This window comes from Zonotrichia albicollis, chromosome 4 (genome assembly GCF_047830755.1).
Source record: "Zonotrichia albicollis isolate bZonAlb1 chromosome 4, bZonAlb1.hap1, whole genome shotgun sequence".
NCBI classification, from domain to species: Eukaryota; Metazoa; Chordata; class Aves; order Passeriformes; family Passerellidae; genus Zonotrichia; species Zonotrichia albicollis.
Window position 1 is genome coordinate 27,517,781 of NC_133822.1, and position 14,214 is coordinate 27,531,994.

General features: G+C 41.5%; 1 protein-coding gene across 5 annotated transcripts in view; it reads right to left on the minus strand.

Moving 5' to 3' along the window:
- Positions 1-7,534: 7,534 nt before the first annotated feature.
- Positions 7,535-14,214, minus strand: part of SHISAL1 (shisa like 1) — a 70,878-nt gene continuing 64,198 nt past the window's right edge. For all 5 annotated transcript variants that reach the window (XM_074539248.1, XM_074539246.1, XM_074539247.1 and 2 more), the window contains one exon: positions 7,535-7,697. Coding sequence is in view for 1 of the 5 variants with exons in the window: in XM_005496397.4 (XP_005496454.1) it covers position 7,697 (1 nt within the window). In the remaining 4 variants the exon portion in view is untranslated. The remainder of the gene's footprint in view (positions 7,698-14,214) is intronic.

The window sequence follows — 14,214 nt, forward strand, 5'->3', positions numbered from 1 at the left end:
CACAAGGGACCCTGGGTCAAACCTTGGGAAGTGGCCATGTAACAATCTGCCCATAACATCAGGTTGCAAGTTTTACACAGCTCTGACAGAGTCTATTTCAGGAAAAAGACTTGGTCCAGAGCACGCTGGACCTCCAGTGTGGGCTGGTGTCAGAATTGCATTTGGGAGCCTCTAGTGACTACACAGGTTTGGGGTGCAGCAGGCAGAGAATGGCATTTTGCAGCTGGTTAGGAAAGAGCACAGTCCAGCCAAAATATTATTTCTTTAAGTGTTGAGAAGAAGTAGTGAAACAGAAAACTGGATTTGCCCAAACTGTCCATTCCTGCCAGTAAGGAATGTGTGTCTCTGCAAAAGGCTGTTGGAAGCCTTAGTGCATACAATCTTACAGTTGAGAAGAAAGAAGATTTCTTAATAGCAGTGGTTCTCCCATGGCCTGCTTTCCTGTTGTCTGAACACTGGAGATTGGGGGCAGAAGTTGAAAGTGTGTTCAAGTAGTCCAAGTATTCCTGCTTTATTTCTGTCCTGAATCAGTTCCACTTCTGGGCACTTTTTCCACTTGTGGTTCCCCTTTTGTCGGTGCAATGCTGAAGGACCTGAGGCAGAGGAGCAGGTCCCCAGCCAAAGGCAGCAGTCAGAGATGCCTTGGGTGAGCAGAGACCTCCCTGCACAGACTGGGAGGGACAATGGTTTAGGAGGTGAAGCTGTTGGTCCTTGCAGAGAAGTCTTTGCTTGCTGAGGGCCCTGTGTGGCCACAACTCTCTTCACAGAGAGCAGCAGGCACAACACTCTCCCAGGAATTTTCCTGGGGAAGGCAGTGAGAAGCTTAGAGAAGAAGAGAAAACAATTCTTATCTCCCTTCACTGCTCCTGTTGTTCTGCAGACATGGAATGTGTTATGGAGATTGTTTAATTTACCCAGAGTGATTTGTTGATTGGACACCGGTGAAGGTTGTTTTGATTCCTTGACCAATTGGGTCAAAGCTGTGTCCTGGCTGTTTCCAGACAGTCATGGGTTCTTCTTTTATATTCTTTAGTATAGTATCTTTTTAGTATGTAATTTAGTATAGTATTAGTGTAATATAGTATAGCTTAAAGCAGCTGTTCAGCCCCCTGAATCATGGAGTCAGAGCACTTTATTCCCCGGCTGGGGCATTGCCTGTTTCTACTACAGGCCATCAGACATGGCTGGGTCTCAGGGAGGGTGGGAGCACCTCCAGTAGTGCAAAAGCATTGCCTGTCACTTAGAGTGCTCTTGTTTATGGGCAGTGTGGGAAGAAGTTGTGAAAGGAGAAATGATGAGTGCAGAGCACTAACAGAAGTCACATCCTGTGCCACTGAGCTACAGCCTAGAAACTCCATAAAAATGCAACTGGGGCTTAAGCAGTGCCTTTTATTTATGTGGCATTTCTGTGGGTATTATAAAAAACCAAAATTTGTGAGATGCACAGTATTGCACGATTTCTTTCCTTAGGGTTTAGGACTTTTAAGGTTTTTTTATTAGTTGGAGATGATTTCTTTAACAAGCATCCATGCAGCTAGCAAAGAAAAGAGGGAGAGGTTGTGAAATGTCTTGAGCTCCTATATCTGCATAATAATAGCAGATCCAGCACAAGGATGCTGTGTCTCCTTGCTAGATAAATTCCCAACTGGCTTTTTCTGGCGGCTGCTGAGTGCACAATCACTCAGGGAAATAGGAGGTGGACTGTGTGGTTAAAATGATAATAGAGTTTATACAGCAAACCCCAGCTATCACAAGCTCACTGAAGGTGGCACTTCCTACTGTGCTCCCACCCACCCCAGCAGCATTTTGCAACATAAATTCTTCCAACAAAAGTCAGGAATGCTTGATGAAGGTGGCTTTGCAGGGAACAGTTTGATACTGCATAGTAATAGTAGTAATGATACAATATTCTTAATTCTCAGGACAGCAAATACTGGACAGCAGAGGAGGTAGGCCTTATCCTGGGGAGCAAAAGCTTTGAGGTAAAATGGAACACAGCTTTTCAGATGTCTCAAAGGTTTCAACTGTTTTCAGTAGCCTTACCTGATAAAACAGCATTTTTAAGCAGTAACTATGAGGCAGTCAAAACAAACAAAACCCATGTAATTCCCAAAAATGCCTTAAATTAAATCTCTGTAGCTGGCTAAGGGGAGAATATTCTCAAATGTCCCCTAGATCAAAGTTTTTTTAGTTTGTGTGTTTTCAACACCAAGGATTTAAACCTGATTTTCACTGTTAATTCTCACTACAGCAAAGCAGCAGCAGTAGCTGCTCATACCTAATGTATTGGTATGTTCCCTCCCCCACCCCCCAAGTAACATTTTTTCATTTTCCAAATTAAACTAATTGTTTGGAATAGCTTGAGTGAGTGACAAGAGTTTTGTTTTCTTGGAAACAAAAATGAAATCTTGGTTCTCTTTTCTCTCCTTGTCCTTCTGTATGTGTGAACAACCAGCAAATCAATGAAGTCTCTGCTTTCTAGTAAGAATTAACAGTTTAAAGGAACTGGCTGTGATGCTCCTGTTTGTTTTGACTTGGTGATAACGGCAGTCTGCAAGTCAATATCAGCATTTTAACATCTCCCATGGAAATTCCAGGGGTATTTAATTTGCTCCTTGGTATATAAAAGCTGTTCCTGGTGAGCATAATGTGCTGAATATAACCCTTACTCAATTACTAAAAGCACATAATAAAAATTGTTGAAACTTGGTGAGGGAGCTATAACACACCCAATCAATTGATTTATGTCCTTTGTCTCATCTATTTAACTGTTTTCATAATTGCAGGTGCAAGTTTGAGAAGGGGACTGGGTTGCAATTACATGTAATTTTACACATTTATGTATTTTTAAAGCTGTTTTTTGTCCTCTTTCTTTCTACAATACCTTCCATAAATTTTAGCACAGTGGAGTGCAATTGTAGTCTCTTACAGTTGTAAAACCCCTAAGAATTACTGAAGTGTTGCTTTAATGAAAATGATCCTTTTCTACTTTAGAGTTCATGTGCTTTGTTATAGAAGCTCCAGAAATGCACTCTGGCACATGAAGTAAGTGACATTACAAGGGATTTCTCATCCTTCCTTTTAAATTTGTCTATAAAATCTATTTTTGACACAGCACAGTCTCTAGTCTGAGGCTAGTGATCTGATGCTGAAAGGATAATTTCTAATGGGAAAAGGTACTGCTGTGTATAAATGCCAGGACTTCAGTCAGATACCAAGGATTTGGGATGGACCAAGGCAAGGAGGACAAGAAAACAGCTGAGGAGAACTCAAGCTTGGGGGCAGCAGGACAGAGGAAGAATTCTTTCTGTAAAAGGAAGCAATCTGTTCCAAGAGGTGATGTTGTCAAAAATACTCCCTTTTACTAATGGGAGAGCTGAAATTTCAGCTCAAAGCTCTCAGTATTTTGGGAACATTGTCAATGATGCCTCCTAAACAACAGGTGACAAGGAGACTTGAGAGAGTGTTTAGAAAATCTAAAACTTCCTGGGGAAACTGTCCAAATCCTTCAGCCTGGAAGCAAAGAACAAATTAAATCTCTTTTCCCTGAGAGTTGTTGGTCCTGCCTTTCTGTCCAAAGCAAACTAAACTGTGTTTGCCTCAGCAGGAGAGATAAGCCATGTGGGACAGAGTACTTTAGTGTGAAAGTCAAAATGTTGCTTTCTTTATAATCAGTTGCAGTTTGGCCTTCTCAGCTTGCCTCGAGTGGTGGAAAGATAACCTTTATTTCTTAGCAATCTCTCTTCAGTGTCCCACACTTCCCTCTTAAATATCTGGTATGAGCAACGGCTGGAAAAGCAGACTAAACGGAATATGTATTGATTAATGCAATGGCCTTAATGATTTTTGTGGTGTGGTTTGGCTTCTTGGGGCCCCTTCCCCCCACCTCTAAGTCCATTCTTTGGGTTAAATACACTCTCTTCATTTTACCCTTGTACAGACCGTGGAGTTCTGGTATCTGGGGATTTCCTGCAGAGGGAAAGGAAGCCACAAATTTTGAAGCTATTGAAATACTCAGAAGCTCAAATCTCTACAGCTATTCCAGACAGCCTTTGAAACACTAAAGCAAGTTTTATTACAGAGATTAGTTTACGTTACACTCATTTATTAAAACCTAAGGACATCTTTATAAAAACTACTGTATATAAAGACGAGAGCAGTGCAATAGCAGTGTAAAACACATTTTTGGTTTGCTTGGCAATCACTTTAGAAAGACAACATGATTCATAATATGAAGTTAGAGAATGCTGCAAAAAAATAGGACAGGATCAGACCAGAAACTAGATTAGCAAATCACTGGACCCTGGCACGTCTTGATTTCAAACACCAAGAGATATGGAAACAGTATTATCATCAATTTATCAATAAAGAGAAATCACTGCAACCCTACAATTTCTAGTTAGCTTAATTAGCCTAAAATAGTCTGCTGACTATCAAAATAGACTATTGTACTGTATATATACTATTTTCTTAGTAATTTGCTACTTTTGTAAAAGGAGGACTAGAAGAAATGCCTGTCTTACAGAAGAGAACTTTTGAAGCTGAGAAAAGGTGTTTCTTCCCAGCAGTGGTTGAGGTTTTGTTTTTGTTGCTTTACTTTTTATACACAGTCGCAGGTAGTGGAATAGAACAGACTTTAAAAAATCATTTTGACGTGTTAACTTCATTGCTTCTTCAAGTGGGCAGTCCTCATACAGAAATTACAGCTGTAGTAAAACTATAAAAAATAGGTGTCTAAAATAGCTGCTACAATATGCTGAATTATACATTAAGTGGCCAGATTATTTTCACTCTGTTTTTTGTAAAATCCATAACCAGGCATGAAAGATGGTTAAATTTACAACACCAAGTCCTGCACAAGCTTTATAACCTAACTTTTTATGTCCTACATTATACACAGCAATTACTAAGAAGTTGGACACAGCTATCAGTGAAACAGAAGAGAGGAAATTATTTGGGCAGGGGAAGGGGCCTCCGGAGCAGGAAGCTCCCTAACAGCCACTGAGATAGACAGCTGCCATTGTCACATGCAAGGTATAATGTATGCACTTTTTAAAGTGTTAATTTCAGAACCCTTATTTTTCCAAACATATCCGAATGGGCACAGAGAAAAATACAATAATTTTAGTCCAGATAATTTCTTTTAGAGAAGGATTGCATTTGAACCAATCTCTCTGCAGAAATAACTGAAAATTCATTGCAGTTTATCTGATCCACCATAGTTTTGATCAAGTAAATGCAGAGGGATATCAGAGCACAGCTACAGAGGTGGATGAGGTGTTCAGGTGGCTGTTTGTGTAGCCAGTGCTCTTCTCCAGTGTCCCAACAGCAAGGAAGAAGGGCTGATAGAAATGATGGTAGGGAAATATGTAGTGCACAATTTCCCTTTAATTTAAGGCCCAATTAGCATTAGTCTTATTCAGGATCTTTTATTCTGCTGAAGTAGAGAGACTATCAGGTGATTATAACAACACAATTGATGAAAAATTATTCACCAGCTACAACATGGATTTATCCATAAATTAATTGGTAGGCAAAATCAGAATTTCAGCCAGAGAGTATCTACCTTATATTTACTGGCTCTGTACAGAGAATAAAAGAAAACAAACTAACAAAAAGCACATCCATTACAAGGTATACGTGTACTAGAAGTAAAGCATAAAACTGCTCATTAATAACGCACAATTCCCAAAGGGAAAAAAACCCTTACAAAATACAGTAAGTCACACAAACCAGTATCTAATACAAATTCCTCTATGAACATAAGCTTTTTCAAAAGCTCTCTGTGGCAGTCATCACCTCACAACGAAAGTAGGTGCTGGGAGAAGTAAAAGGACCAAACAGTTACTGCAGAATGCCACACTGGTTACTGTGGATACTTTTTTGGGTGTCTGCAGGGGTTATGGATCTTGGAGCCAATGGGGAAGTGTGGAGGAGCATGATGTTGGTATGGATGGCATCACCACCAGCCACTCGGTTTGCTTTGCTTTTCTTGGAGAGTTCCTAAGGTGTAACACAGGTGTAACACCCCAGTGCACTGTGGCAGCTCCCTCAGGTCTCTCCAAGCTGGGGGCATGTGCAGGAGCTTCTGTGATGAGTGAGAGTGGGCCAGGCTTCAAGCTTTCCTGGGACAGGATGGAGTTTCATGCCTGCAGGGTAGCACTCCCACCTGTGAATTCGTTCTTTTAGGCAATGCCTGCCCCTACTCAGTGATACCTGGCATGTTGTTGGTTTACAGAGAAAAGGGGCATGTGCATGTTGGCATGCTACTCAGACTGGGCTTTATTTGAAGACTGGGCTTCCACTCCTGTGGTGTCCAGACTTACTGGGTCTATTTATTCCTTCATGGTTTTAGTCACATACCATCCTGAATTCCAGTAGCCAAGAACTAACTCAAATCACTGAGAAGAGTGTCCCCGTTGAGTTCAATAGAAAACTAAAATTAATTCAGTCAAAGAGGTACAAAAGGAACGCTTGATTATTCATTAACAAGTTGTTCCTCATGTTGTGGTTTAATGGTAAAATGTAAGGTTATTTTAAACTTACTGAGATTTGCAGGACAAAATATTAGACATGAAGGATTAAACTGGCATTATCATGGCTTTGTGTTATGATTTCCAGATGAACTCCTCTGTTTGCTTGTCACTACCAGGTTCTCCATGCAAATATCTTAAATAACTGAATCTCACAGGAATTGCTCATGTAATTGGTACTGTATGATTTTAAAATAACCCTGCCCTGTAGAAAGTTGTCAACCTACTGCAACCCAGTGATCAAGTGCTCCACATACCTCTGTGGCAAAGTCATTGCCCTTCTGGCTTACAAATGGATTCTGAGACTTGTGTGGGGTAAACTCTGCAGTCAGGCAGTGGCTGAGGGAATTTGACTATTGCCTTAGAAAGGAGGGGGACAATTGTATTATTGCTTTTGAAATAAACAATTAGTTGGGTTTTTTCTGTTTTGCTTTCAGCTTCCAGGAGTATGGGGGTGGAATGGTGTTACATCCTAATAAAGGATGCCCTCTTCAAGAACCTAAATTTAAGATGGGCTTGGATAGTCTTAGCAGAGTCATTGCCAGTGATCTAAAAATGTGCATTATGGTTGAAGTTAGCCTGCAGTCTGACTCAATGAAAGGGCTCTGCTTACCTTTGCAATGCATAGGACCATATGGTTAACAGTGATGTGGATTACCAGCATCTACGCTATTGTGACAAAATGTTAACCAGAGAACTTTGGAAAAACTCACATTCAGGATTCTGACACTTAGGCTGAGATTAGGCTCAAATGGCAATTGATGGATGGGGAGGCAAAGAAAAGTTATCTACCAAAGGTTTGTCTTGTCAAAGGTGGGTCATTTCCCACCTTTGTGTGGATTTGCCAGAGCAACATAATTTTCTTCCTATTGAGCATTTTCACAAATATGATGCTTCCTTTCAGAGATAACAGTGTCAGTCTAGAATTTAAATATTGCTTACAGACTACTTTCTCCTGGAGACTCTTTCTATATCATTTGCCTGTAGAAGCTGTTTGAATGGTGTCTGTCTTCAGGTGACTTGCTCAATATTCCTCTTGTAGTCTTTCTCTCTCCTACTTATCCATAATTTTTTCAGCTCTTGTAATTTAGTAGATTTTCTTGAAAGCTGCTCCTTGAAGTCTGGTCTTACCTCTCCCATCTTGAGGCACATCAATATAATTTTCTGGAAGACATAAAGCACAAATGGTTTCCATCATGTTTCAGGAACACCCAACACAAAAGTATTTCCTGTCAAGAAAAACTTGTAGTATTTCCAGCTGCAGATTTAATCTCGGGAGGCAAGAAAGAAGAAGGAAAAGCATGAGGAAGAAAGAGGAGGTGTTAAGAGGCTTCTACCTTCCTTTGTTAGTTCTGTTCGATCTGGTATGACCTTGTGTGTGCTATTGATGGCTGCATTCTCCTTCTCTTGTTTGATTCTGCATAGCCAGAGTGGGAGGCTAAGCTTGTTTCTCCCTGTTCATATTAAACTGGTCCTGGCTGCTTACTCTGATCCCTATTCCTTTCCTGTGATGAGAAAATGTACTTCTATTTTCACACATATACATGGATAAATAATATATTTATGTGCTTTCCTTACAGAAGTGTTGCAAGTATTACTAAGCTTTTTGCTTGCAGCACTTTCTGGACATTACAGCTGCTTTAAATCTGCTGCTTTAATCTTGTGCAGGGTGTGCAGGCTGTGGGGTCCATCCACAGACAACTATGGCAGGGTGCAGGGGGCTGGGCTGAAAGTCCAGCTAGGGAATGTTTTGAGGCAGACTATGATCACTAATCATAGTAACAAATTAAAGAAATACATCTGTTTGCTCAAGCAGGTAACAAGTGCAAGATGCTGGACACTGCAAGGCTGGATATGCAGCCACCAGAGCCACAGCACAACAGTGTTATTTTAATTCACACTGAGGCATTTTTCATAGTACTGTCAGCCAGGGAGGACCTCCTGACAGAAACCAGAGATTTTCTTACAACTCTTAGGGTTAAACCTTCACCCAATACTCAGTCACATGAGACCTGCCAAGGTTTGACAGCTAACTCCTTTCTAATAATCAAGTAGCCTACACAGCATTTTTCATGTTAGAAATACAAAACCAAAAAAATTGTTTTGTTGTGTCACTTGTCCTTTTTTGATATAGGTAGAAATGCATATTAACACAACATGCAAACCTGCCTCATGTAAGGTCTGCACACAGATGAAGTTTAAAATTAGTTGTTCATATCTAGGAGAGAGTCTCAGGAGACTCAGCTATAACTAATTAAAAAAACACCTGGGGAGAAAGAAACTGCACACTATGAGTGCATATCATGGCTGGCAGGCACCTCTGTCATTCCCAGCACTTCCAGTTGTTTCACCTCTTTTGTAGATTGCCACATGTGCTTCCCCTCCTGTGAAATGCTTTATTAATCTGCTATCTACATAGTTTAAATCACTAGACTGTTTGACAGGATACAGTTTCATTTATTTATCTATCTTTGCTTTTAAATAAATGTTTAGAGATGAAGGAGATAGAGCAGGCATTTGTGTGTCCCAGGACAGACTGTAATTTTAAACATGTCAGACCTATCAGCCAGTTACTTTTTACCTTTGTGTCCCCAAGTTGCCGCTGGCCAGGTCCTTCTTCGGGTTAAGGTAAAATCAAGAGTGTCACCAAAGTGAGAGTTACTGGAGTTCTTGGACCCACGTGCTGGACAATGCAAGGTTGGGTATGCAGCCACCAGAGCCATAGCACAACAGTGTTATCTTAATTCACACTGAGGCATTTTTCACAGTACTGTCAGCCAGAGAGGACCATAGCAAAGTTCATGAATTTGTCTGCAGCACAGAAGCTGACATACCACTCCTGTGAGTAGCTCTGATTTCCTGCCAATTCTTCTCCTCTGTCTAAAGCCATGGGAGGATGAGTGGGAGGATGTGGACAGCAGAGCCAGACCCCACTCAGCTCTGGAAGCCTCTTACAGCAAGTAGGGAGTATTTACCCTGCATTTTCCAAGCTGGATGAGTCTGGGCCAAATCCACAGCTTCTCCATGAAACCGAACCCTGACAGGACAGTTGCTAAGCTAAAAGGTCCTCTTCCCCTACAATAAATGAAGTGAGGTATGTGATTGATTGATTGATTGATTGACTGGGGCTGGACCAGTAAGGTTGAGAGGTACTTCTTCACATCATTTTGCAATAGCAGGATCCCATAAAAATACCTACATTCTCCTAAGAGAGATGAATGCTAATTTCCATGTGCAAGAGTGTTATATTCCAGTCCCCCAACACAGTGTGCTTGGCAACAGAAACCCTGTGTTTGTCACTTCTGGTCACTTCTGCAGGGTTTTAATGCACTTAGAGCTGAAGCCTGTGCTCTGGAGGTGGCTCAGGTTGCTCCTTTTCCCTGTCAGAGGTTATGGTCACTGCACAGCACCCCAGAGTGCTCAATGAAAAGCACCCAGGAAAGCCACATCAGCAGGGGGGGACCTTCAGATCAGATATTGGGAAGAAATTCTTTATCATGAGGGTGGTAGGGCCCTGGCACAGATTGCCCAGAAAAGCTGTGGCTTCCCCATCCCTGGAAGTGTCCAAGGCCAGGATGGACAGAGCTTGGAGCAGCCTGGTCTAGTGGAAGGTGTCCCTGCCCATGCAAGGCGTGGAACTGGATAAGCTCTAATGTCTCTTCCCACCCAAATCATTCTGTGATTCTGTGATTCTCATTGCTTGACAAGGCAGCAGACAACAAAAAGATTGCCTCCTCTTTGACAGTAATTGCTTGGTAGCTCAGTTCTGCTGGAATCAAATGCCATCCGTTAGTAATGAAGGAATGATTCAGAGCCTCTGGAGGCAAGTTTTTCCAGAGATTTCTGCCATTTTTCTAACAAATGAGGTAAACAGCTGCCACATTAACCATTACAAGGCCTCTGGTTAAAAAGTGCCATGGATCACCACAGTCCCCTCAGACCTCAGATGCATCCTGGACCAAGACTTACATGAGTTGTGGCTCACACTTCACATGAAAGCAAACAACCTCTGCAACTGTTCAGGTTTTACTCTGGCATAAAATGACACTACACTGATCTGAGCAGGCCTGCTGTGATCTGCATCTGCTTTCCAGTCTGCTCACTGTGACTGGGAGAAAAGCTTTTGCTGTCTCTGGCACAGACAGAGCTGGGATGCCAGGCTAACAAACAGATTTCTGCAACAGGAAGCCCTTGGTGGCTACACCTATTGTTACAGGAAATAGGAATGTGCCCTCCTTGCCCAGAAATGGAAGGACAAGGGAGGACAAAGCATGATGCACAAGACTTTGTAAAAGCCTCACCAGATTGAAAGGGAGGACATGAGAAATTAATTGCAGGACAAGCACTAAATGTCTAAATATATCTCAAACCAGAAAGAAATAGAAATGGAATTTAATCGAATCCCTCTGCCTGCGGGTCTGCCAAAGAGCAGGGAAATAATTTTCATCGTTTGGAATCTGTAGACTCCTATGGCTATATTATACAGAGCATGTAACATTATATCCAAAGTATATAGTGAAAGGTTCCTTGCATTACCAATACTAATTCTTGAAAGTTACAAAATTCCAGAGTGAATGCCACTTGTTCAATCTCAATTTGGCCACCTTGTTTGCGTGAAAGAAAGTGGAAAGTCTCAGACTTGACTTTTTAGGTGGGGCTCCTCGTCTTTTCTTTTGGGAGAACATCAAAATAGCTGAATGATTCAGGTTTTTCCAATGCAGAGGAAACTTCAACAAAAAGAAAAATTTGCTTCAGGTTGGTTCAATACCAAAGAGATTGAATGTTCAGGATTTTTTGAACTGACAAGGAACAACTGAGCATTAAGCAATGGTCCAGGCTGCTGCCTTCTTGCCATAAAGGAGCATTGGATTTGCCTCTATTTTCATCCCAAGGCTGAATTACCTCACTTTTGATGGATCACAAATTCTCCTATGGTCTAGCTGGGAAATGCATCCCAGCACCTGCATGAGGTTCAGATGGGAGGAGGACCTTAAGTGGTGGCAAATCAATTTTGTCACAGCCACTGCTAAAAATGACCACCATCACTGACAGCCTCTGCTAATATTTCTAAATAATAGCTGGCTCAGGGAAGACTGACATCTGGCGCTTAAGAGTTTACACAAAAGTCAGGCACTGGACATGTTCAACTTGGGAAACAGCCTGAAATTTCAACTCAAGTGTTGTCCTCCTGTAGCTGACAATTCTGCAAAAATGGAGAGAAATGTCAAAATATGTTTGAAAGCAAATACCTCAGGATGGCGTTAAGGTTTAAATGGAATAAATGTGCAATGCACGCGTGATTCACCAGAGTTAAACAATGTTGCTTTGCAGGTGGGAAGAAAGCATTTGAATTATTTAAATTTCCCTTGCATTATGCTCAGGGCAGTGTGTTTGCTCTCGCTGCAACGAGCTAACATCAGCACAGTGTCTGTGAGTTCAGACACAAGGTGTGAATGTCACCTGTCAGGCTGTTTTCCCTTCCACCTAGGAAATGCAGCTGGGGACCAGGCATGTGCTTACTTTCACAGCTGAATCGCTTGTCTGTGTAATGGGAGCTAATTATCACCTAAGGGCATCCTGTGTAAAAAGGTGATTGCTGTCAGCTGTCTCAGACGTCCCAGCATTGACTGTTTACAATGGATTACTAGAATGACTTATTAGAAAAAAAACAACTTGTGAAGCAGTTTTAAAGAAGTTTCCATCTGAATAGTTTGTTATGAATGCTGGCAAGTCTGCTTTTTAAATTGTTCACCACAATTATTATCGATGCCTTACTTGAAGGGATGGGACTACTGTCAGGCTAAAAACGATTTATTACTAAGATAAACATCAACCTCAAAGACTGTGAGATTTTAGAGGCATAAGAAGTCGGCCATAGCTCAAGGTAGTCACAAATTTTTTCATTACAAGGCAATATATAACATTCCAATCCAATAGAAAATTGCCACAAAGTTTATTTTGTTTTGGTAGCCTATCACCTTAACTTAATTCTGCTCCACTGCAGATACTTTTATCCAATGGGCTATTATTACACGTACACACATATATGTCTATGATAACATCTAAACTCAGCTTACTCTGTACAATTACATTGCTACAACATAAAGCCCTTCACCATCTTACCCAATACCATTTCTTACTTACTTAAGGTATATTCTTACTTACAACTAGAGAAACGGAAGTTTATAATTTTTCTGTTTAATGTCTGTGTAATTTTTTTTACATCAATCCAAGCTTCTTCCAAGGCTGTAAATCAAACCCTTCAGTATCAGTGGAAGTTTCTAGCTTTCCGTTTCCTACAACCACATTTCTTAAGAATCTCACTTTTTACAGACCAGTCTACACTTGTGTAACTCCCATAAGGGCTCAGGGGATATAACCTGAACTGCACATGGCATCACATCACTTCTGAGAGCTGCTCCCTGGTTTTGGAGGCACTTTAGACACTTTGGAAAGCTCTCATGTTCCCACGGGAGAGGCTGGCTTGGGCAGAGAGAGCTGCTGGCAGATGTCAGGCAGGTGCCTGCTGCCCGGCAGAGGAAGGCTGGTGGATCAGGGAAGGTGCAGGGCTGCTCTCTGTGTCAGAGGGACAGACAAGGACTTGACAGATTTAACCACCACTGCTGCTTATTTTCCAGATAAATCTGATAACAATACTAAGATCTTCTAATTACCAATAGCTGTGTACCCCCCTCTGGAGTGCACTCATCCATGAGATTGGGATATCACACCACTGGAGGGGCTTTCTCTGCCTCTTTAAATTACTTCTAAATTTGATTCCATGACTTTTTGCTGCTAATATTGAGTTCAGAGATGGTTTTCACAGGAACACTTTGCCTATACGATGTGTTTGGGCTTCACACTGGTAGACTTACTGGTTTGCTCTTGAGTCTAGGACAGTGCTGTGATCTGGAAGCCAGAGAACTGGGAAACAAATTGCAACCAGTCAGGAACTGGTTTTGGTACAGCACTATGGTCACACTACCAAAGATCTGGCTGCCCTTTTGGGAAGTGAGGCTGAGGATCTGCTTGGCTCCAAGGCCTGTCCTACAAAGGGATGCAGGAGGAGGTTTGGCACTTGCAGTGAGCCTGGAGAGCTGCAGCAGGCAAGGACTGGCCTCATCCAGCTCCTTCCCCTGAACTGCGGGCGTTCAAACAGCAGCTGGCTTAACTTCTGCCATTAGTGTGGCTGCCTGGCCAACAGAGCAAAGCTAGGAGGGAAAACTGGTTTCCTGTAGAGAGAGTCTCTGGAATATCTATAATAGTACAAATTAAATACATATTTTGTCCCATCAGCTGGGTTGGGTGGGAGAGGAATGAAACCACACAGGATACAATTTTCTCTATTTTTTTTCTAATGGCCATATTTTACCATACTCACTTGCAAAGAGTAGTGATTTGAAACCATTTGGGTTGCTAACATAAATAAACATTACCTACTGTAAATAATGGTTTCTGAAGTAATCCTATGCTCTGGAAAGTCAAGTATTTTTCAATTAGTAGCAGTGTTTTTCATTTTGTAGTTCCTGAATTGGTTGATACTCCTGAACATTGTTCTGGGAAGTAAAAACATCCAGGAGAATTTCTGAGGTTTGTTTTTATTTTAAATGGAAATATGAAGCATTCAAAGTTTGATTTATAAGTTTTGAATGGAGGAACAGATGAAGGTTTGAGCACATAA